Source organism: Typopeltis vanoorti, chromosome 3 (assembly GCF_054136105.1).
Source record: "Typopeltis vanoorti isolate ZY-2024b chromosome 3, IOZ_Tvanoo_1.0, whole genome shotgun sequence".
NCBI lineage: Eukaryota > Metazoa > Arthropoda > Arachnida > Uropygi > Thelyphonidae > Typopeltis > Typopeltis vanoorti.
In genome coordinates this window covers 83,668,339-83,692,350 of record NC_143551.1, presented here as the reverse complement: position 1 = coordinate 83,692,350, position 24,012 = coordinate 83,668,339, and the positions used below count along the sequence as shown (strand labels likewise).

Below are 24,012 nucleotides of genomic sequence, written 5' to 3'. Positions count from 1 at the left end.
AAGTTAATGTTTTTAATTTTAATATTTAATTATCAGTATCTCAGAAGTGGTAGTAAAAGTACTAGAAAAATTGGTTAAATAGGGAATTCAAGAGTGGACGGATAAGAATATGAATGGGGATGGATATGACACTGGTTATGTGGATAAGAGGGTGACTGCTGGACAGATATCCAAAACTGCTATATGGCAGCAGGTGACTAGTGCACCACAAGATTCAGTGCTAGGACATCTACTGTTTAATTTGTACATAAATGATACAGGAAATAATCTGAAAAGAAATATTGTTTGCTGACGATGCAAAATTAGATAGAGGAATAGTTAATCAAGGCAATATGGAGAACTTGTGGGATGATTTAAATAGGCTGTCAGTATATGCAAAAGATAATGGGTATCAGTTTAAAGTGGAGAAATGTAAATTATGATTTTTTGGGATAAATAGATTACAAGTTGTGTACCACAGCTTGTAACTGTATTCCAGGAAGTGCATGATGCTATGGATTTAGAGGTGGTGGCAGACAGAGAGTTGAAGTTTAGAGCATATTGCTGAGGTAGCTTATAAGATTACTTGGCTACTGAAGAACGCCCAAGTAGAGATAAAGCAGTCATTCTTCTTTATAAGGCCTTGATACGACCACATCTGGATTAGTGTGCACAGGTCTAGTCACCTGGGTTTCTTGGGGATGAGGAAGTGGTGGACAGGATCTAGAGATGAATGGGATGTAGAATGCTTCCTATGAGGATAGATCGAGGGTTTGTGGGTTGCAAAAGTTGGTTAATAGGTGAAAAAAACGAGAGGGAGAAATATGATAGAAACATTTAAGTAACTTAAAGGGTTTTATAGGATTGATGGAGGGAAATGTTGCAAAACTTGGCTAGAGGGTGAAGAACAAGAGGTCATCCCTGGAAGCTGAGTAAAGGCATGGTTAGTATGGGTGGAGAGAGTGGTGAATGAATGGAATGGGTTGCCAGTGTTAGTTGTGAGTACTTTGTCTGTTAATGGATTCAAGGAGAGGTATGATAGATTGTGGGGATAGTTTGGGTCTCTTGTGATGAGTCTTTGGACTCCATAGAGGTGCCTGTACAATAATAATAAGAATAATACTTCTTAAAGAGAATGCAAACTGGTGTAAAGTGGATGACATATGATATCAAGTAGGAACTGCAGATGAAAAAGAGATTTACAGAAGAGATATAAGGAGAGAGGTGGTGGCAGGTCCATGAAGAATATAACTCAGGTGAGCAGAGTGACTAGTATGGTAAGGAAGGCAAAACTTGAATATAAGAAGAGATTGACCATGAGATCCAAAGAAAATCCTAAGGAATTCTTTCGTTAGGGGAGGGTTCAAGGCTTAGAAGTGCAAGATGAGACAGGGTTTCAAATACTGAGTACTCTGGATGTCAATAAAGCAATGAGACTGAGTGGGATTTCACCATGAGTTTTGAGAGAATGTGCTAAAGAACTAACAGTTTCAATGTGAATCTGGCCACAGGAAGGTGCCTAAGGAATTTAAGATAGTACTATTTCATAATGATGGTAAGAGAATGGAAGTGTCAACCTACAGGCCAAACTATATGTCAGTAGTTGTTACGATTTTGGAAAAATTAGCGAGAGTTCACGTATAGAATTTCATAGATGAGGGTAATGTTATTTGTGAGAGTCAGCATGGATTTGTTAATAAACATTCATTTTTTTTGTAATCTGATTGCCTTTTATAAAAAAATGAAAAGAGCAGTTGAGGAGGGAAAGGCATATGCTGCGATTTTTTTTTTTTTTTTTTTTTTTTTCCAAAGGCATATGACAAGGTGCCACATAAGCTGATATTTAAGTTACAGTGCATGGGTTTAGATGTCAGTTTAGTGAATAGAACTGGGAATTGGCTGACTGATAGATATCTGAGAGTTGTGTTTGAGGGAAAAGAATCAAGAAAGCAGAAGATTACATGTGGAATCCCACAGAGATCAGTACTATGACCTGTATTGTTTAACCCTTATATCAATGGCATCATCAATGAATTGCAGGGCAAAGGGGGGGGGTTGGTTGTAGATGATGTGAAGTTGGGAAGGGTTATTCTTCTTCTTCTTCTCTCTTCCATCATCTATGTGGATGATCATGAGGCAGAATGAACTCTTTCCACTTCTGTCTGTCCCTGGAGAGTCCGAACAATTCTGTCCAATTTGGTGTCGCTTCTTGTGATTTGGTATTCAGGTCTTCTTTTATTTTGTCTATCCATCTAATTCTGGGCGACCCTTTGGATCTTTTACCTTCCATTATTGTATTCATGGCTTTAGATGGTAATCTTTCTGTTCTTCTGGTCACATGGCTAAATCATTGTAGTCTTCTTTTTTGGAAGGGTTATTAGTAATAGCAAAAGAACAAAATTACATGATAACCACAGTAATGAACTTTAATGAAAGTAGAGATATTTTGTATTGAAAATAACAGTATATCATTAGAGTGTAGAAACAGTAAACAAATCAAAGAACAGGAATACAAGGTACATAAAACATCAGTTTACCAATTAAAAATGGTAGTTGCATGCTAGAAATTAATATAAATAAATAATATTAAAACTATTTTTGATATTTACATAAAACAAAAATCTCCCAAATGTTTGGGGGAGAGGGAGAGAGAATCATTCCTATTCAGGTTAGGCTGATGTAAAAGGGGTTCAAAACCTGAAAAGACTTTCATATTTAAAACTGCTTATATGGAGAAGACAAGCTTCTCACAGGATGCTGTGTTGTGTCAATGCTATGCTGTGCCAGATCATACTTTTGAGGTTTCACATATTCAATGTACTACTGATGTCCATTAATTCAGTTTTCCACAGATTGCCCTGTCTGCCCAAAGTATGTCAAATAATATTCACAAGGGATGTGGTAAACACTAGTTAAAGAAAGAGGTCACAATTTGTCTTTTGATGACACATTTTGTTGATAGGAAAATATGTGGGATTACAGGAATACTTCTTCACAATTCTACCAATAGTTTCAGCGATACCAGAAATATAAGGGATTGGAACCCTGCAGTCTGTCTGAAGAATCCTTAGGTGTTGATCTGATATAGGAGCCAATTATCTGTTGGATTTGATGAGGGTTGTAGCCATTTAATTCCATTAAAGTTTTGAAAGTGAGTAGCTTGAGAGAAAGAAACACACATTATGTGCTCTATTAATTAATGACACCAATTTTTTGAGAGGTGAGATAAGCAGACTTTTGATGAATGTATTTGTCAGTAAAGTAGGTTTTCAATAAACACTGGTTAACAAAGTAGCAGAGGCTATGTGAGTAAGAAGAATGTCCAAGAATGGTAAACTACCAGCATTTTCTTTTTCAATGGTGAACTGAATGTGCAGGTAAGGCTATTGATCTGATGTAGGAAAGTGTTAAGTTCATTTTCAGAATGAGGCCAAACAGCAAAAACATCATTGATGTAACAAAACCAAAGAGAGAGGACTGGGATGAACAGATGAGAAGGTATATATAGATCTTGTGTTTCCAGCTAAAATATCCTGATTGTATAACAAATTCAAAAATCTTCACATCAGGAGGGAATTCATCACATAGTAAACTAATAGTGTCATAATTGCAGGCGCAAACTTGACATTTTGTCTGTTCGCTTACTTAAATTGCAGGTGCAAACTTGACATTTTGTCTGTTTGCTTACTTGGAAAAAAATGGAGTAAAACCAGGTTTAAAATTGCTTGGTATCTTTAACATAACTATACCCAAGTTAAAAATACTTTCTACATTTATATCTCCTCCTGAGATTTTTATTTAATAAGGTTATAACACCTTATGGTAACTTGTTTTGGTAAAATACTTACAAGCTCTGCATTACTAAATCTTGGTATTTCTAGCCTGGCTCCCACTGATGAGACCTCAATAAAGGTCGAAACCGGTCTGGGTAGTGGCTCCTTGCCTTTAATACAAAACATCATACATCCCCTTCTTGGAGATGTGTTTTGGCATTAAGGGTAAACATTAAGGGTAAATATTAAGATTAGTGATCAGAGCTTGCTCCACCTTTACCACTAGTTGCCTTGGTCTTGCAATACCTGTGGGATCAGCTAGTCTTGCATAAATTGCAGGCGCAAACTTTACATTTTGTCTGTTTGCTTACTTGGAAAAAATGGAGTAAAACCAGGTTTAAAATTGCTTGGTATCTTTAACATAATAGTGTCATATACCGCAATGTTCATAAATAGAGAAACAATGTCAAAGTTAACTAACTAACATACCTGACTCTTGTATTTGAATATCTTTCATTTTTTCAAAAAAATGTGTGGAATTCTTGATGAATGATTTGGATTGTCTAATACAAGCAGTCAATAAATATGAAAGAAAGCTAGAATTCTATAGGCAGAAGAGTCAATATAATTCACAATTAGTTTGGAGCAGACTGGACAACCTTCTTTATGATTTTTTTTTAGACCATATACACGAGGAGTCCTTTCAAAATAGGTGTGTAACTACAAAGTATTTTGATCCCAGCTCACAACTTCATCAAGGAGCTTATTTAATTGTTTAATCTGTGCTTTTGTAGGATTATAACTACCAATTTCTTGATAGGTGAAGGTATCCTGCAAAAGGCAGTCTATCTTCCTTCTCATAGATGGCCTTATCTATTACCACTACAGCTTTTCCTTTATTTGTTTTCAAAATAGATATATGATTCTTTTGTTTTAATGAAAGCAGTGCATGAAATCCAGTAGTAGATAAATTACATGGAGGTAATTTGTTTTAAAAGAGTGAAGCAAATTTCAAAGTGTAATTTATTAATATCTTTACTTGAAAGTCCTGACAGACTGTTTGATATTATGCAAAAAAAAAAATCAGGATATGGAATGGATTTAAGTATGATTAAGATTTAAGCAAAATCATGGCCTTTAGCTAACACACTATTCTCAGCACCAAGCAGGAATCCAGAAATGCAAATAATCCATTTATTAGTAGGAGTAAATTTTTGCTTACAATATAACAATTCATATTTTTACATCAGCTTGTGTGAATGTCTTTCATAAGAGCAGGTGAATGATTATTTAGAAACACAGAGAATGAAATCCAGTAATTTGTCATCCAGAGTAGCTGAAATCCTTCTTTCATGATCTAAAACAGACTGAATATTACATGATAATCTTTTTTTTAGCTTCTCAAAGTTGGTAGTGTATCAACTAAAAACTTGCATGAGTAGAAATTGTATGAGCTCCAGGCAACCAAACAGTTGCTCTAAATCTTACAAATATGGGAATAACTTTTGTATCATGACATTTTTTATGAAAGGCAATCTGACCACGAAGCTTACCTTATAAAACTGATAATTTTCCAAATTTGCCTGTTAGTTTAGAGAATTCTTCCCATGAAGAATAATGAGTAATCTTGAAAGGTAGCTGTGTCATAAATATAAAATAACAAAATTAAATGATAACCACAGTAATAAACTTTAATGAAAGTATAGATAATTCATATGCTTATGTGGTCTACCAAATATTCATAAAGAAAGGTAAAACCAATTATGAATTGTATTGACTCTCCCACATACACAATTACTAAATTTCTTTCCCATTTATTAACTGCCCATATTGGACAATTCAGATCATTTATCAAGGATAATCAAATACAAGAGTCAGATATGTTAGTCAGCTTTAACATTATTTTTCTGTTTACCAACATTCTGTTAAATGACACTATCACTTTACTATATGATCATTTCCCTTCTGAAGTTGTGAAGATTTTTGAATTTGTTATACAATCAGGATATTTCAGCTGGAAACACAAGATCTATAAACAGATTGAAGGAACTGCCATGGGTAGACTTCTGTCTCCACCTTTGGTAAACTATTTTTTGAATTGTCTGGAAGATACCTTGATCTCATCTGATCATCCCCAATCTTTTCTTTGGTTTTGTTACATCGACGAAATTTTTGCTGGTTGGTCTCACTCTGAAAATGAACTTACCACTTTCCTACATCAGACCAATAGCGTTCACCAATGCATTCAATTCACCATGGCAAAAGAAAATGCTGGTACAAAGAAAAGTGCAAGTACGAAGAATGTTTACCATTCTTTGTACTTGTGCAACCTCCAGTACTTTGACAACTGGTGTTTACTGGAAACCAACCTTTACTGGCAGATACATTTATCAAAAGTCTGCTTATCACATCCCTCAAAAAATTGGTGTCATCAAGTCATTAATTAACAGAGTACATGTGTGCTCCTCTTCCTCAAGCTTACAACAGGAACTTCACAATATCAAAACTTTAATGGAATTAAATGGTTACAGCCTTCATAAAATCCAACAGAATATCGACTCCTATGTTCCAACACCTAAGGATTTTTCAACAGACTGCAGAGTTCCAATCCTGTATATTTCTTTGTACTTGTGCAACCTCCAGTACTTTGACAACTGGTGTTTACTGGAAACCAACCTTTACTGGCAGATACATTTATCAAAAGTCTGCTTATCACATCCCTCAAAAAATTGGTGTCATCAAGTCATTAATTAACAGAGTACATGTGTGCTCCTCTTCCTCAAGCTTACAACAGGAACTTCACAATATCAAAACTTTAATGGAATTAAATGGTTACAACCTTCATAAAATCCAACAGAATATCGACTCCTATGTTCCAACACCTAAGGATTTTTCAACAGACTGCAGAGTTCCAATCCTGTATATTTCTAGAATCTCTGAACCTGTTGGTAAAATTATGAAGAAGTATAACCTTAATTCTACATATTTTCCTATCAACAAAATAAGATTCTTAAATATGTATTTTCAAGAAGTGTATGGTAAGGGAATCTACAAAGTACGAACTGTCACCTCTGTCTTTATCTAGTGTTTACTAAATTCTTTGTGAATGAGAGAGCATGCCCTACCTAGTAAAGACTAATCTTTCATCCACATGATTCGCTTAGTTTTGTGTTGCCTTTATGTGTGTGTTACAGTTTTCATATTATACTCCCCAACGATGTTTCGGTGACAGATAAAATATTGGAAGAATGAAATATTATTTTTAATCCTTTCTCAGTGCTGTTTCACTCCATTAAGCCACTAACACGAGTTAATTACAAAACAGGAAAACATAGTATGAGAGTGAAAGACTGAAGAACGTCTCCCACACACACAGTGAGCACTCAGTCTCCTATCCATGAACAGTTGAGGGTGCTCCCTCACTTTATAATATCCCCTATAATTAGATTCTCACAGACATGATTTTGAAGATGCACTACCACCAGATTCAGGCCTCTGTGCTATTCAACTGCTTGACTGCAGAAATGCTTTAACCACCTTACCGGCCATTAAAGATCAAATATGCACCCTCAAAAGCTTCGTATCCATCATAAATTTCAATGTAATATCAATGGTATTACAATTTTAATATGCACTTCGCATCCATGGAAATGTGGACGTATACATAGGTCATGGCCGGTAGCGTGATTAATGCTTTATCCTCAAATGAAAGAAGTTATCAGTCTCTCAAATGTGTTTGATATGCCCTTGAAGATATTTAATTGACCTCTAATAAGACCTCTTTCATCCCTTGGTGGTGTCTGACCAATGGTTGAAGATCATCTACTACTCAAGGGATCTAGCTGGTTTTTGTTCCAACTAGGGAAGGTATACTTAACAGTAGCTTAATGTCGTTCTGCACATCAATATGATGGTATTCCCCCCCCCCCATATGTCCACTATCTGTATGTAATTATCTTAAAAAAAGATTCTTTAAAATAATAAATTACCTCATGTTCTGCATTCTGAAGTCCAATACAGTATGATCGTGATGCTCTTGAGAGACATGCTGTCATTGCATATAAATCAACAGCAATATCTGCTAGCCTAAACAGTTCATTTTGTCTGTCAGGTATTTCCTAGAAATAAAAAAAAAATAAACTATTATTATTATTATTATTACTACTAAGAGAGCTTCATGGAGTTAGTAGACTTTTCATTGAAGGTCTTACTCAACTGGCAATGTGTACCTGCAACTCTTTGCATTCATAACCTTATGGCAATATGATCTATTCACTAATCACTCTCAGTGAAAAAAAAACAAACTTCACACCTTGCTAAGTATGCTCTTAATAAAACTTCAATGAACTGCCTCTCACTATCCTTCCCCAAATCTATGAATAATATCTTCCTATTAATTGGGTAATCATCTTTCTTATCAACTTAAAAGTTCATTGACAAGCACTACTGGCAATGAGTTCTACTCATCTATCCATGTAAAAAATATACTCATTGTCTTGCCCAGGATTCTTATAAAACTTTCAGAAATAGCTTCTTGTTCCTCTCTCCCTCCACTTTATAAAATATTTCTTCTACATTAATGTGGTAAAATCTCCTCACCAACTTAAAACTATCATATTCACCTCCATTCCTTATCCTCCAAGCTATGCAATTTACATTTCCAAAATCTCGCCTAACAATTAGCAAACCAGAGCTCTGATACAGCCTTGATTACTCATTTCTGGGTACAGAGTTTCCTTATCATCACCACCACCACAGAAACAGGCTGTTATGTGCCAATTTGTGGCCAAATCAACACACAACAATCAGATATAATCTGATCAAGGCTTTGTACCAAAACCACTTCATTGTCCCAATTTGCTTGTATATACTTCATAACAAAACTATGACAACACATGGATCATTTGCAAGAATTGTAGTTGTCACAATTCTTGTCCTTGAACTTTAAGTCTGATGATTTCCCCATCTTCAAAATCAAGAATCTTAACAGCTCCCTAGAAGACAGTTCCAATATTGCAACATATTGTCGTGACGTTCTATTTTCATGTTATGTTCTAAATCCGCCATCTTGGTTCAAGTCACTCATCAATATAACAATTAATTGCAAATTGATCACCGATCCAAAAGTAGAGAAATTTATAATTATACTGCGCCACTCTATTTTTAGATTAGTCTACACAAAATAGTAGGATCAATTCTTAATTAAGTTAGCAGTCTCCTCATTTATTTAGGCCGAATTATTTACTATTCCACTTGGGGTTCCTGCAAGATTCGAATATTTATGAACGGTGCAATAAAAGGGAATTCAGGCAAACACAATATTTAGATTAACAAAATAAAACATTTAATATATGATATATATAACAAATACAAGAATACTGCTTTAAAATGAAACAATACAATCAACTCAATACATCTTGCTAAGTCACTCATGCCAATTCAATGTTCTAAACTTTCACATACAATTTACAGCTTCAAAATCACAAGCTTTCTTAACTCAAGTTAATAAAACGAAACTTCTTATTTAATCAGACTCCACATATCTATCAGCTGTACTTAATGTTTAAATTCACAGGAAGCACTAATCAAGGTAGACAATATTCCAAGCAATTTTATTTCGGACTTTGAACTTCGAAGATATGTTAATGTTAGAATAAACAAACAAGTATGACTACTCTTACCAGATACAATCTTCAATACATCAATTAATTGTGAGCACACTTATGAATTAACTTATTCACGTTAGCAGAACACATTAATAAAATTTCTCCAACGATTTAACTGAACTACTGTTAGCTGCGCTTCACTAAAAAAAAACACATCAATAAGGCACTGATATCTTTCCTTGTTTACTTTTCTCAAACTAGTTAATTTCAATATAATTCTTCTCAGGGAAACATAGAATTAAGACGTAATCCTAGACTAACTGGAACTAATCAGAATTTTCCATTGACTGTCCAGTTCTTTATTTATCCGGATACGGCATTAATTTTCTTTTACAACACAGCTGACTTAACTTGCAGCTAAGTATATGAGTCACTATGTTTTGGCTCACTTCTAAACATTATTCTCATGAATTTCTGCCCTAGAGAACTTATAATTTTCTTCCACTTCCTTTGCTTGTATCCTACCTTCCTTCCCGCTCCGCAAAAACTTCCTCTCTCCTCTAATTAAAAATCTTATCTCTCCATATAATATCTTTCCTCTCCTTTTTGGTTCCAAGGTCACGCACTCTTCGACTCGTGCTTGTTTATTTCGTGCGTCTCCATGACAACGCATGAACGTAAATATTTCGCTAATGTAATACAACGCTCTACTTTTACATAAGTGATTACATAACATTAAATTTTCACAAATAAGAATAAACAGAATATTTGAGCTACTTATTCAGCTTTTTCATTACATACAGAATTAATTATAATAATACTTTTCGTTACATCATATATATATTTTAGTTATTATAAATTCTGCACATATTATTGCTTACCAAATTAATAGTAGGTTAAGTTTAGAATAAATATTTAAATAGTAATCCTTAATTAAGGAACAATAAATAATCTTTATACAAATTATGATTAATACATAATAAGCAATGTTAAATGTGAATGAAAAAAAATAAATTACACAACATAGTTTCATTCACAATTTAACAACATCATGTTAGATTTAACTCTAAAGCAAAAAACCTTGTACTTACCACCATTAAAAAGACAACCTACTATTCTTCACCCATAGTCTATGTAGACCTTTTTTTTTTGCCACCAACTGTAATTCCCACAACCACTGTTTTACAAAGCTAAATTTATTAGCTATTCCCAATAATATAGGTTAAAAATGCATCGGCAAAAGTATGCAGTCTCGATGCACACCAGTTTCCATTTTGAAAGGCTTGATATAGTTTGTATGAGAAGGTTTCTGTGGTTTGGCAGTTCATAAGAAAAATTCCGGTAATTGGACCACATTTTTATTAATCTAAATGAAAATACAAAACAAATTCGACAAGTTACGTAAGTCGTCTGACTTACATCTTCAGTGGAAAAAGATAACTAAAAGTTTAAACACAAGAAATGAGAAATTATTCAAAATAATTCATTATATATAGTTGCGGCAGTCTAACTGTTATTAAATTGAATATCCGAATGTAGATTCAGTGCAATGCAAAGTTTGAACAATGATGGATGCTGCCACATTCTGTTGTTCACGTTCACATTGTCCGAGGTCTGACTTGGGTATATTTTTTTATCAATGCTGACCAAACTTCGTGTAGAATTAGGCCTGGTTTTTGTTACACTGTGTTGGAAGTCTAAGCATGTTTGCAGCTTCCTTAAATTTCCTTATGTAACAATTTTTTTCTATGTAAGACATGTTTCTTTTTTACCAGAGTACATTATGGCCGGTGGAAGTTGTATGGTATGCTAGGCCTGATTTGTGTTCTCTTCTTTTTTTGTACGTCTTTTTGGTGTTCGTTCATGCGAATTTCCCCTGATCTTCCCCCGTCTGGCCTACATAGCAGATGCCACAGGAACAATGAATTTTATATACACGTGGTTTTTTTTAAAGGATGGTGTGGAGGTTTTGGGGGATGTAGAAATCTTGAAATTTTTTCCAGCGGTAGAAAAGCCACTTTGATGTTATGTTTGTTTAGTAATTTGGCCATTTTGTCTGTAACATTCTTGATATATGGAAGCATAACTGTGTTCCTGAAATCTTGCTTTTGTGAGATGCTTGTAGGAGGTGTGTTGAGGATTTTTTTATCGTCTTAGCTTCATAACCATTTTTTTTTTAAGGATCTGTGTTAAATATCGAAATTCTTCATTTCTCTGTTTTCTGTGCTGGAAATACTATAAGCTCTGTCCCTCAAGATTTTAATTAAAACTATTTTTTGCGAGGGATGATGGTGTGAGGCTGCATTAAGAAATCTTCCTGTGTTGGTGGGTTTTCTATAGATGGAGAAGGATAATTTATTGTCTTTTTCATTCACTTCTATTAGGATATCGAGAAAGGGAAGTTTTTTTATGTTCTTCTTGTTCTAAAGTAAATTTTGTTGTTGTGTATATTATTCAGGTAATCTTTGTAAGCAGTTAGTTACTCTGTTTTTCCTGGCCATATGATGAAAATATCGTCTACATAGCGTAGCCAAATTTTTGTTTTTTTGTGATAATTGTTTTAAAGCATTATTTTCAAAATGTTCCATATATAGGTTTGCTAAAGCCAGGGAGAGGGGGGGGGGGAGCCCATAACCAGTCCTTTTTGTTCCCAAAATTTATTTTGATACATGAAAAAAGTATTTTTTATGCAGTGTTTATAAAGTTCTACGACATCCAGAGGAAAGATGTCCTCAAGGAGATTCAGTGTTTCATTTCTAGGAACATTTGTAAACAGGCTGATTACATCCAAACTTGCTAAGATGTCTGATGGTCCTATGCATATATCCTTTACCTTCTCAATAAAATGTGCACTGTTCTTAATGAAAGATGTTGTTTTTCCTATGTGTGGTAAAATCATGTTGGAGAGATGTTTTGCCAGATTCGAGGTCGGAGAGTCTCTGCCATCCACTATCGGTCTTAAAGGAATACCTATCTTGTGTATTTTTTGGAACACCATATATTCTTGGAACTAATGGATACTTTGATTGTAGCGTTCTTTTTAGTTCTTCAGTCCAATTGGGTATCTTTTTTATTAGATCATTGGTTTTATTGCGAGCTTGCCAGGTGGGATCTCTGTCTAAAGGTCTATAGGTATTAGTATTTTCAAGAAGAGTTTTCATTTTTTTGTCATAATCCTCTGAGTTCAAAACTATCATTGCATTCAGTTTATCCGCCTTAATTATAACGATATTTTTGTCTGATTTTAGTTTTTGGAGGGCTGTGTATTCCGTGTAAGGTAAGTTCCTTGGTGGTAATTTTGCTTTGTAATAGCAATGCTGTACTCTGTATATAGATGAGATCTGATGTATCACCAGATCTCATCTATTTCTCTATTCTCTATTTCTCTATGATGTCAATTTCTCTATTTGAGCTATGATGTCAATTTTTGGTAAGTAGCGTGGCGTTAAAGTTGAAACTTTTCACAGAAGTAGATTTTTTTCTGTTCTTGATAGGAGTCTTGAAGAAAGGTTAATTACTACTTTGGAGTAATCTAAATGTTTTCTTTCTTTTTTTTTTTCCATGAAGTAGTACGTTAAATTTTTTAATTAAATTACGTTTCTTTTGATCAGAAATCACTGCAGCTTTATTATATGTGATATTATCAATGTTGTTCCATAGGTCGGGCGGAAGCGATGTGGCTAACTCATTGTGTAGAGTAAATGTATTTTGGCTTATCTGTGCTAGTTCTGATCTAGTTGCTGTAATTCTTTCTCTCAAAATCGCTAGTTCCATTCTTTGGTAATTTCTGTTAGCTTTCGTTGTATGAAATGCACGCCTGATTTCGATGAACTTAGGTACAATTTCATTGTCTCTACATAGGATTAAAAATATTAGATGGTTGACGAAATTCAGATGTTTAATGTGTAATTTCTCTAGTTGCAAGAGAAATTGCAAGTCATTCAATCAAGTAGTTTGTTTTATACAGCTGCCTGAAGCAAAAGTGTTGTCTGTATCCTTTGAAATGGATAAAATTGAGTATCGTGTGGTTATAAAATTCTTTGTAAAAGAAGGTTTAACACCAAAAGAAATTCATTTGAAGTACATAAAAGTTTATGGGCACTCTTCTCCTTCATTTTCAACAATTAAAAAATGGGCTGCCGAGTTTAGAAGTTGCTGTACCAACCTTGAAGATGATCCACATGAAGGATGTCCAAAAAGTGTAACAACACTAGAAATCATTGATCGAGTGCACGATATGGTATTGGATGACAGGCGAGTCAAAGTGTGTGAAATTGCTGAGACTATAGGCATTTCAAAAGAATGAGCAGGATATATTTTGCATGAAGAATTGCAAATGAAAAACCTTTGCACAAGATGGATGCCGTGCTTGCTCACAGCAGATCAAAAATGCACTCGCATGAAAATCTCTGAAAAGTGCTTGGAGCGTTTTAACAAGAATAAAACTGATTTTGTGGGTTGATTTATTACTATGGACAAGACTTGAATTCACCATTACACAAACTAGAATCCAAACAGCAGTCAAAACAGTGGACAGAAGCCAGTTATTCAGTGCCAAAGAAGACAAAGTCGGTTTCATCAGCAGGAAAGAAGATAAAGTCGGTTTCATCAGCAGGAAAGGTCATGGTATCGGTGTTTTGGGATGCTAAAGGCATTTTGTTTATTAATTATCTCGAAAAGGGTAAAACAATAACCGTGGAATATTATTTCGATCTTTTAACCAGACTAGATGAAAAAATTTGTGAGAAAAGACCCGGTTTGAAGAAAAAAAATCATCTTTCATCAGGACAATGCACCTGGCAACAAAGATGTTTTGGCAATGGGAAAATTAAGGGATTTGCACTATGCATTGTTGGAACATCAACCCCTATTTCCCAGATTTCGCTCCCTCTGACTTCTATCTCTTCCCAAAACTAAAACTCTTTCTTGCTGGTCAGTGTTTTTTTTTCGAATCAAGAGATGATTGCAGCTGTAGAGGGGTATTTTGCAGATATTACTGAAAATCACTACAGGGATGGGATAATGGCACTGGAGCATCACTGGAATAAAAGAATTAGTCTTAAGGGAAATTATGTCGAAAAATAAAAATAATTTTTTTAGTATTAGTATTATTACGGGCGACTCCAAGGAGTCCTTAGACTCATCAAGGGAGGCCCTAAACATCATGTCCATCACAACCATTTGACATTCACACAGTCCTCCCACCACCAGTCCTGTTCTCAAAAATATCCTATGAACTAATCCTATAGAAACCTTTCAGCAATTTGAATGTCTCAATCATATCTCCCCTTTTCTGACTATCAACCAATTTTTGCAACCCACAAATCTTCAACCTGCTTTCACAAGGTTCATTCCATAGACCTGCCATCATCTTGGTCACTCGCCTCTGGATCCTCTCAACCTCCTCCCCATCAAGAAGAAACCTAAGTGACCAAATCTGGGCACAGTAGTCGAGATGAGGTCTTATCAAGGTTCGGAACAGAGGTACAATAACTTGCTTGTCTCTGCTCGTCAAGGTATTTTTCAACAACCAAGTGAGTTGATGAGCTGATTTAGTTACTTTTGCAGTGTGTCCCCTAAACTTCATCTCCCTATCCACCAACACTCCCAAGTCCCTGGCCTCATCAATCTCTTGGAGTACAGTTCCACCAATGTGGTATACTGCTGCTAATCTTTTCACCCCAAAATGCATAACCTTACATTTTGCCACATTAAATTGACATCCATTTTCCTTTGCCCAGTCCTCCAAACTATCCAAATCATCTTGCAAAATTTTGACATCCTGTGCACTCACCATTGCTCTACCCAACTTTGCATCATCAGCGAACAAATGAACCGTTCCTCTCAGATCCTTCCCTATATCGTTAATGAACAAATTAAACAGCAGTGGTCCAAGAACAGAACCCTGCGACACACCACTAGTTACAGGCTGTCTTTTGGACTCTACTCCTGAATAAACTACTCTCTGATATCTCTCCATCAACCACCCTATATCCAATCCCCATATGCTGCAGTTTACTGATTAGAGTTCAATGTGGTATCCTGTCAAAGGTCTTGGCAAGGTCCAGTAGAATCACTGTAAACCCATTACCCTTATCCAGTTTAGCCGTCACTGTGTTATAAAACGTGAGCAAGTTACTGAAGCATGATCTACCCTTCACAAAACCATGTTGTTCCCCCATGCACCATCAACTTCTAGCCCTTGCAGTTGTACATGCCATGGCACTGAACCAATCGAACTCCTAAGCTTGTCATACTTACCAGCTCGATAATTCCACATTTACACTGTCTTAATTGTAAATTCCACACCTTCAGCGACCTCCCAAGTCAAGACCCTATGGTAAATTTTGGTAAATTTAAAGGCGCGTTAATTAAAACTCTTGCCGCATATATAAAGGGATTGTCGCTATTAATTTTGTTGCATTAAGCAAGGGATACCTGTATATGAAGAAAAAAAGAAAAAACTCAACAGACAACATTAACCAATTTTCTCATTAAAAAAGCTACTCCCGATCGCGAGAAATAACCATATCATCCAAATGAGTGGAAGTTACTCACCTGTTTAATTAAAGACACCTTTAAAAGTTTTTGTTTATGTTAACTAATATTTAAAGAAATTTAAAATTTAAAGTAAGTGCACCATTTCTGATATGTATTTACCTTTTTTTTTTTATTAAATTTTTCTTTCTTAATTTTGTATTTATATGTATATGTGCTAATAAATAATTTATAAATGTTTATGCAAGTTTATACATTTTTAACCGTTTTAAGTTAAACAGAATCCAAATTTATTAAACTATTATAACAGAAATCAAATCAAGAATTAAAAAAAGTACTTAAATTACATCAGAATCGACTTATGAAGATCTCAACTGTCATAAGTTGAGAACTACCTGTACCACGAAAATGAGGATTATGGCATTATGGTGTTCATAAATGAAAAGCACAGTGTGACCAAAACTATAACCTCTTTTCAGTGTGCAGAAATGTTACACTTCGAAATCACAAGTGACAACAGACAACTACAAATACATCATTAACATGATATAAAACCAACAGATACAAACCCACTAAGCTGTTTCATCAGGAATTAGACAAATGGCTCAATAACATCAATAATTGCACAACAGATAGGATCATCCTAATAGATGACAATAACATAAATATCCTTGACCGTGGTTCTTCAACCACTAACACATTTTGATATATTAAGCCAATAAAACATGAACTTGCCAACAAGAGAAGAAATACTCAGTGATTCACTAACACAATCACATATAGATTACATCAATGTAAGCTCTTATTAACACATACAACTGATCAGTAATCACCACTACAATTGCTGACAACTACTTTACTGCAACTTCGTTCACACACAATACCACCATTACCAACTCCATATGGCGAAAAACCCCACCAGGTAAACTACTCTACTATCATAGTAAAAAAACAAGCATCACTGATAACCTTATAAAAAACACAAACTGGAACAGACCACTCTGATCCAATAAATTTATATGACAACTCCAATCCCTGTTTACAGAAATACACAGAAAGGCAACAAAATACCTAAGAAACAGGAGGAAAGAATTAAATAATCCATGGATAAATGAGAATATCCTTAACAGTATTGCACTAAAAGACATTTCATGGAAGAGAGTAAAAAACCCACCAACAATTTTTTTATACAAAAAAAAATAAAATAAAATAAATAAATAAAAGAGATACGAAGGAAAACGGATTCGGATTGAAGGGCAGATGAAAAATATAAGACTCACAACAGAAGAGTCACTAGTATGGTAAGGAAGGCAAAACTGTAATATAAGAACAGATTGGCTCTGAGATCCGAAGGAAATCCTAAGGAATTTTTTTGCTATATGGCCAGTTGGAGGATAAATGATTGTGGAAGAATGACACTGCTGGATAAAAATGGGAAGAGAGTGACCAATGCAAAAGATATAGGTTGTTCAACGAACACTTTACTGGAGTATTTAATCCTGGAGAAGTAGGTTTTAATACTAGAGAGATAGAGCAGGTTTGATGTTTAGAAGTGCAGGAAGAGATATTCTGGATGTCCATAAAGCAGCAGGACTGGATGGAATTTTGCCATAGGTTTGAGAAAATGTGCTAAAGAACTGGCTTTTTAATGGAAGTCTGGACATGGGAAAGCTATCCAAGGAGTGGAAAGAGGGTAAGACAGTGCCACTGCATAAGGGTGGTAGCAGACTGGAAGTGTCAAACCACAGACCAGTTTGTATATCATCAATAGTTGTTAAGATCTTGGAGAAATTAGTGGGGGATCATTTACAGGTGGGCAGATGAGGATAATGTTATCTGTGGGCTAAATGCACTAAGCTTGTTTCCTGCCCAAATAGCAGCTGATTCTTCTGATCCTTAGCCAAGGTTGTTAGGAAAAACTTCCATTCTATTTTGTTTTCACATCATGATGGATGGTTCCATCAATAACCTTATCTCATTAATGTCCAATCCTATTCATACTTTGCTGATGACAGCAAGGTACGAATAGGATTTATTTTTATCATTTACAAAATCTTGTTAATACTCAAGTGAATCAAGCTCCATGATCTAGATCTTCTATAACCAATGCATTAAACACAAGTCTTTTAGCCATTAACACCATCCTGTCTGATTTTCCAGAAGAAAGACCACGTCTCACTTTCCCTCGTTTGAAAACATTCTGCTTACCAATCAAGGTCAGTTTTCTCTTCTTTGGGCTCACTTTCAAATCTAGTCTATCCTGACAAACATATCACAACCATAGCCTTTTCAGCTCTCAAAAACTTTGGTATTTTTTTTCTTTCTAAATATTACTTCTCTTTGGCCCAACTCCTAACACTTTACAAATTCCAAATCCATCCCACTTTAGAATGCTGTTAATTAATGTGATATTAGGATGTCAGAGCAAAATTCTAAGAGGTGGCATGCCAAAAACTTCTCTTAGACTTGAATATGTCCAGAAGAAAGCTATTCACTTAACAGATGACTTGTCTTTCACTAACTCCCTCCAACTCCATAGACACCCTGTTTCTCATTTATCTCCTTTTTTTATGAGTATTTTCATGGATGCTCTCCAATGAACTGACCACCATTTTCCTATAATCATGTAAGAACAGCTGCTAGTCAACTTCTGTATACAGTTTAGCTTTAATCGTACTGAACCAACTTTTCATCCTCTTCCATATACAGGGTGTTTCAAAAAGAATGTCCCGATTTGAAAATTGTATGTCTCTGCAATCACAAAACAACAAATATATATATATATATATATATATATATATATATATATTGTAACTGTACCACATTTTCATTATTAATTGAAATCGGGTCATTCTTTTTGAAATACAGGGTGTTTCAAAAAGAATGTCCCGATTTGAAAATTGTATGTCTCTGCAATCACAAACCACAAATATATATATTGTAACTGTACCACATTTTCATTATTAATTGAAATCGGGTCATTCTTTTTGAAACACCCTGTACATGTGTCCTCTTGGAATAGTCATCCATGCGATTTTTTCTACAAATACAACCCCGAATTCTTCAAGAAACATAACTGGTTTTTTTCTTTTCCCTATTCACTTTTACACACACACACACACACACACACACACACACACACACACACACACACACACACACACACACACACACACCATTTCTGTGTTATAGGTCTTGAGACTTCTTGTGTTGGTAGTTGATTACCCCCCACCCTCCTCAATTGCAAGTTTGTGTATGTGTTGGTTTTCCACAAAGCACACACATATCTTAGCTTAATTATTGTTATACTTTTTTTTTAATATGTGAATCACCCATAAATGGTTCTCAGTCTATCTCATCATGGGTAGATTTTAAGGGTTGGATAATCTAGTTCCTCTGTTCCAGAAACTTTTCCCAAGTCACACCTACTTCCAGTAAGTACGATCAAGGTCTCACAATAGATAATAAAAACTGTTTACTACCTAATTTAAGAATCTTTCATATTACAGAATAGAAAGTGTAGACAGTTAATAAGGTTCTTACCTTTGCAAACAATGATAATAAATGTCCCATTACTATTTCTAGTCTTGCTATTGACTTTTCTAGATGGTTACCAGATTTCTGAAAATTTAAATTTGAAAATAAGTTGTGTGTGTGTATACACACACACATGCACACACTCAAGTTTGCTTTCAACTCTCAACTCACCATGTTAGTAAACTACTAAATTTATTTACTGCAATTATATACCAACCTGTAATGCACAAAAATTGAAATTCTAACTCTTGAATACTTCATTAGAGCATCAATAAAATTAATCATAATATAAATTTCACATCCCATTATTAAAATTAAAACACATTTTATTTCTGTGCAGTTTATTATTACATATGATTCAGGTAGTCTCAGGACTCATTGAGGAAGGGTTATTTCACTAATGATGATCCATTCCAGACTCAACACTTGCCATGAAAAAATTTGGATCTCGCATGTTTCCTAGCCACAACCTTAGCCAGTTTACACACACACACACACACACACACACACACACACACACACACACACACACACACACACACACACACACACACACACACACACAGTGTGGTTCAATATTCCACATACAAACTTTGAGGGAAGGTAGAGAACATCAAAATCAACCATATTCACATAGGAAAGCATGACCGGAAATGCCACCTGAAAGTGATAGGTGGTGCTGTTCACCAGCACTCCAGGTGAGCAATTGGGGCTTCCTCATTCAAGCTTTCGACATCGTATGAAGAACATGCATCATTTTACGAACGATGGCAGACATGCACCTCATTTACCATATCATGTATCTAACTACTATTGAACTGTTCAGTTATACCTAATAAAGTTTTTTTACATTACTTACTGCCTTGTGTTATTTCTGTATTTTTGTGTCCCTGTTAGTACCTTCCAGTGGCATTTCCGGTCATGCTTTCCTATGTGAATATGGTTGATTTTGATGTTTTCTACCCCCCCTCAAAGTTTGTATATGGAATTTTGAACCGCCCTGTGTGTGTGTGTGTGTATTGATAAAGTTTGTGTGGTATAACAGTGAAAGTAGCAAATTCTTTCTTTGAATTCAATATGAAAAACTTTATTTCATGAAATGTGAATGTTTCATCACATGAAGCGTGACTAGTTTATAGGAAAAAAAAGATGCATTGCTAGAATATGTCAGAAATGTGTTGACCAAACAAAGTGAGGCGTGGGAGATGGTTGATACAAGCAAATTTGATGGCATGGCAGTAGTGAAATGACATATGCTAGAAGAAATGCAAGTAGGAATAGAGGTGTTAGTGTGCAAGGCAGTGACGATGATGTGAAATGTTAAAATATGAGAAAAATTATAAGAAAAAAAAAAGAAAGAAAGAAAAAAAAAAAAAAAGAAGTGTGCAGCACAAGGTTGGAAATTTTGAGGCTTTGATCAGTTTCACAGTACCACACAAGAGTTGGAGAGACTATAAAAGCACTTGGAAGACAGCAGTAAAGGCAAGAAAGGAAATGAAATATGTAAAGTAAAAGAAGGCACAAAAGCTGAAACAGATGAAAAGGGATATGGTGATTTCATGATAAGGGATGCTGGATAAACAAGCAATGAAAACATGTTTTTCCTTAGCAAAAGTATGTGTTTCTGTGACATGACAGAAGCTATATATGTAAGTAAAATGAACAGATGATAGATATGATTGCGTTGTTTGGAATGAATGTTTCGGAAGAAGATAAGTATGGTGTGAGAGAAGCTATGGAAGTGTTGCTGAGTGAGAAGGAAAAAAAGATCCAGAGAGTCAAGATTATGAGTCTGTTGCCACAGTATGAAGAAGTGCAATGATGCAAAGAGCTGTGATTGCAAATGATTCATTGAGTAGATTGAGTAAGAGAGATGGTGTCAGTACGTTATGTATGAGAAAATATTAATAGTTAAGAGAATTTCTAGTTGCAGGAGAGATTATAACTGAATGGGTTTGGTATGTGATGCATAGAGAAATTGTTGCCAGTGAAAAGTGCATGTGAATAGAGGGAAACTGAGTCTAGATACATGCATTAAATTAAGAGGTCAAAACTGTCTAAATATAGTGGAGGATTTGGTTAGGAAATTAACTCAAATTCTATTTGAACTGGCCATGTTTTAAGAGTTAACAAAATATTCATCAGCCTAGTTGTTGGCAATCCACATGTATGAACTAATGCTAGAAGCATATGGAAAAACTGCACGTTCTTAGCATTGGTAAATGTAGTGAGACCAATACATGTCAGTTTCCACAGTATTAATTATATTGTGGTTTGCTTGTGAGGTTACAGTGTTAGTGCATGTCACTCATGGTACAGATGCCCTTACTTAAATAGATGCTTGTACATATTCCAATAATTTCCCTGCATTACAGATTTTGCATTGATGAAAATATAATTTGCTAATGCACTATTAATTATTTTGTCACTCTAAAATAAGACATCAAGAATGAAATTTTGTTCTGCTATAGTATTTTACAGTAAAGTAAGATACATGTTCCAAGTTAGTAAAAGGCATTTTTAGTGCTTACATTTTTAATCTGTAATCCACACTTGAACTTGTTCATGATCAAACTGATTAGTAATCTCAGCTATATTCTCTATTATTAATAATGGGTGAATTGAGAGGGGGGGGGAGATATCCAATATGTCTGTTGAATACATGTATTCTCAAGATCTCTGTATAATTTCTGGTTTTTCTCTTTCTGGGAGAAGATAGTTTTCCCAGAGCAAAAATTATAACATTCAACAATGCCTGAAAAATACGTGGAAAAGAAGTCACTTATTACAGGAGATCAACTCTAGCTATTATTATGTCTGCCATATGCAGCTTTAAATTTAATTCCACACAACAAAACTATTCATTACCAACACCTTTACTTAAGTTTGAGGCCCCCTGTAACTAATCTAATCTTCCTTCCTTCCTTCCAACTAATCTATTAAAAAAATCTCCTGTTATGATATCCAATAAGTTTCTTAAGAACTTATATATCTTGATTATATTTCCTCATATCCTTAAATTACTAACTTAAAAATGTGAATTATTACCTATTCAAAAAACACTATCCACAAATTGAAAAATATTGAGAATGAAAAAAATTTACAGGTCTATTAATGCAGAAGACAATTCTCCCCACAAGTAATTCTTAAACAGAAAACAATTCCAAAGAATTCACACAGAACAGACAAGTACAAAAAACAAAAACAGACATTAAGTAAATTAGCATGAGATTGGTAAGCCAGTGTGTGAAACCAAAAACTTAAGACAAATTCTGTATATTATAAAAGCTGACTTTTTTATTTATTTGAGCTAAATAGTTATAGCAAAGGAATCTTAGTTTATAATAAAAACAGCAAGATGCAAAACAAATGTGTTGAAATCTGTATATCAAATGAGTATACATATCAGAAAATGATGATAATGGAAAGCTAAAACATCAGTTAAATATCACAATTAATTTAATTATGAAAAAAGTGGGGGGGAAGCAAGATCAATTACATTTGTGAAGAAGATAAAATATGCATAATTTCTTATGCCAATTAAGTAAACTGTTTTTCTATGAAACTACTAAATCTTTGAAGAACCAAGTGGCATATGAGACAATTCTTACAAGCTGTCAAGTTGCTTAATAGACACATGCGCATTAGACATGTTATATTAATTTGAATAACGGCTTCACACATGTAAGAGAAAATGAAATATAATTTATTACTCTGTATATTTGCTCAATATATCCTGAGCTTCTTTCAGGGAGAAGACAGAAAAAGTGATAATAACATTTAAATTCTGAATACATGAACAAGTCATACAGCATTCATATAATATCACGTGTCTTGGTCACTGTCCAGTAGGAGGAAACACTATTAAGAATTCACAGAAGTGGGAATAGATGTATAATTAATTAATTTAAAGTAATAATTAAATAAAAATATAAAAAATTAAACAATTAACAAAATCACTTCCCAAAACTTAGAAATAGGAACACAGCCTGTCTGATTAAGATTAGGATGATGGTGTAGGGCTTCACACAATTCAAAAAACAGATGATCAAATTTGAACCTACTTAGTGTAGAATTTTGCCAGCCTAGTTGGTTGAGTGGTTAGCAAATTCGCTCTCCAGTTGTGGGTTCGAATCCTGCTTAGGCATGGATGTTTGCGATTGTCTTCCACCTTCGTACATTCATTCATCAAGTATAGATACTCTCCCAAGATGGGCTGGATCACCATGGGAGAAGTAAACCTAACCCTTCAGTAATGGGAGAGGCCTGTAGTGGGTAAAAAAACAGGCTGATTATCATCATCAATGTAGCAATTTGGTATGGTTCCAATGAACTCTGTGTCTCGTGTCAATGGCATGAGAAGCAAGGCCTGAACTTTTAGAATGCAAAAATCTTATATAATCTTGATGTCTATCAATTCTAATAGTAGCAAAGATGACAAAAACAGGATATTTAATAAACACCAGGCAAGGATAAAGGTGCTAATGGATCTTTGATAAGTAGCAAGAAAGATGACAATGCTCAGGCTGGTATGAAGGTGGTGTACAAATTATATCTGCAAAGGGTCCTTGCTATTTGTTCAGATGTTCCTTTAAGGTAAGGTATGCTGATCCTTTTAA

At 34.6% G+C, this 24,012-nt stretch overlaps 1 protein-coding gene across 1 annotated transcript in view; it reads right to left on the bottom strand.

The window, feature by feature from the left end:
• Positions 1-24,012, bottom strand: part of LOC150108335 (complex I assembly factor ACAD9, mitochondrial-like) — a 387,096-nt gene that overhangs the window by 48,318 nt on the left and 314,766 nt on the right. Inside the window, exons 15-16 of the mRNA XM_090415744.1 lie at positions 19,400-19,477; positions 7,742-7,870 (exon numbers count right to left, since the gene is read on the bottom strand). Coding sequence (XP_090271870.1) covers positions 7,742-7,870; positions 19,400-19,477 — 207 coding nt within the window. The remainder of the gene's footprint in view (positions 1-7,741; positions 7,871-19,399; positions 19,478-24,012) is intronic.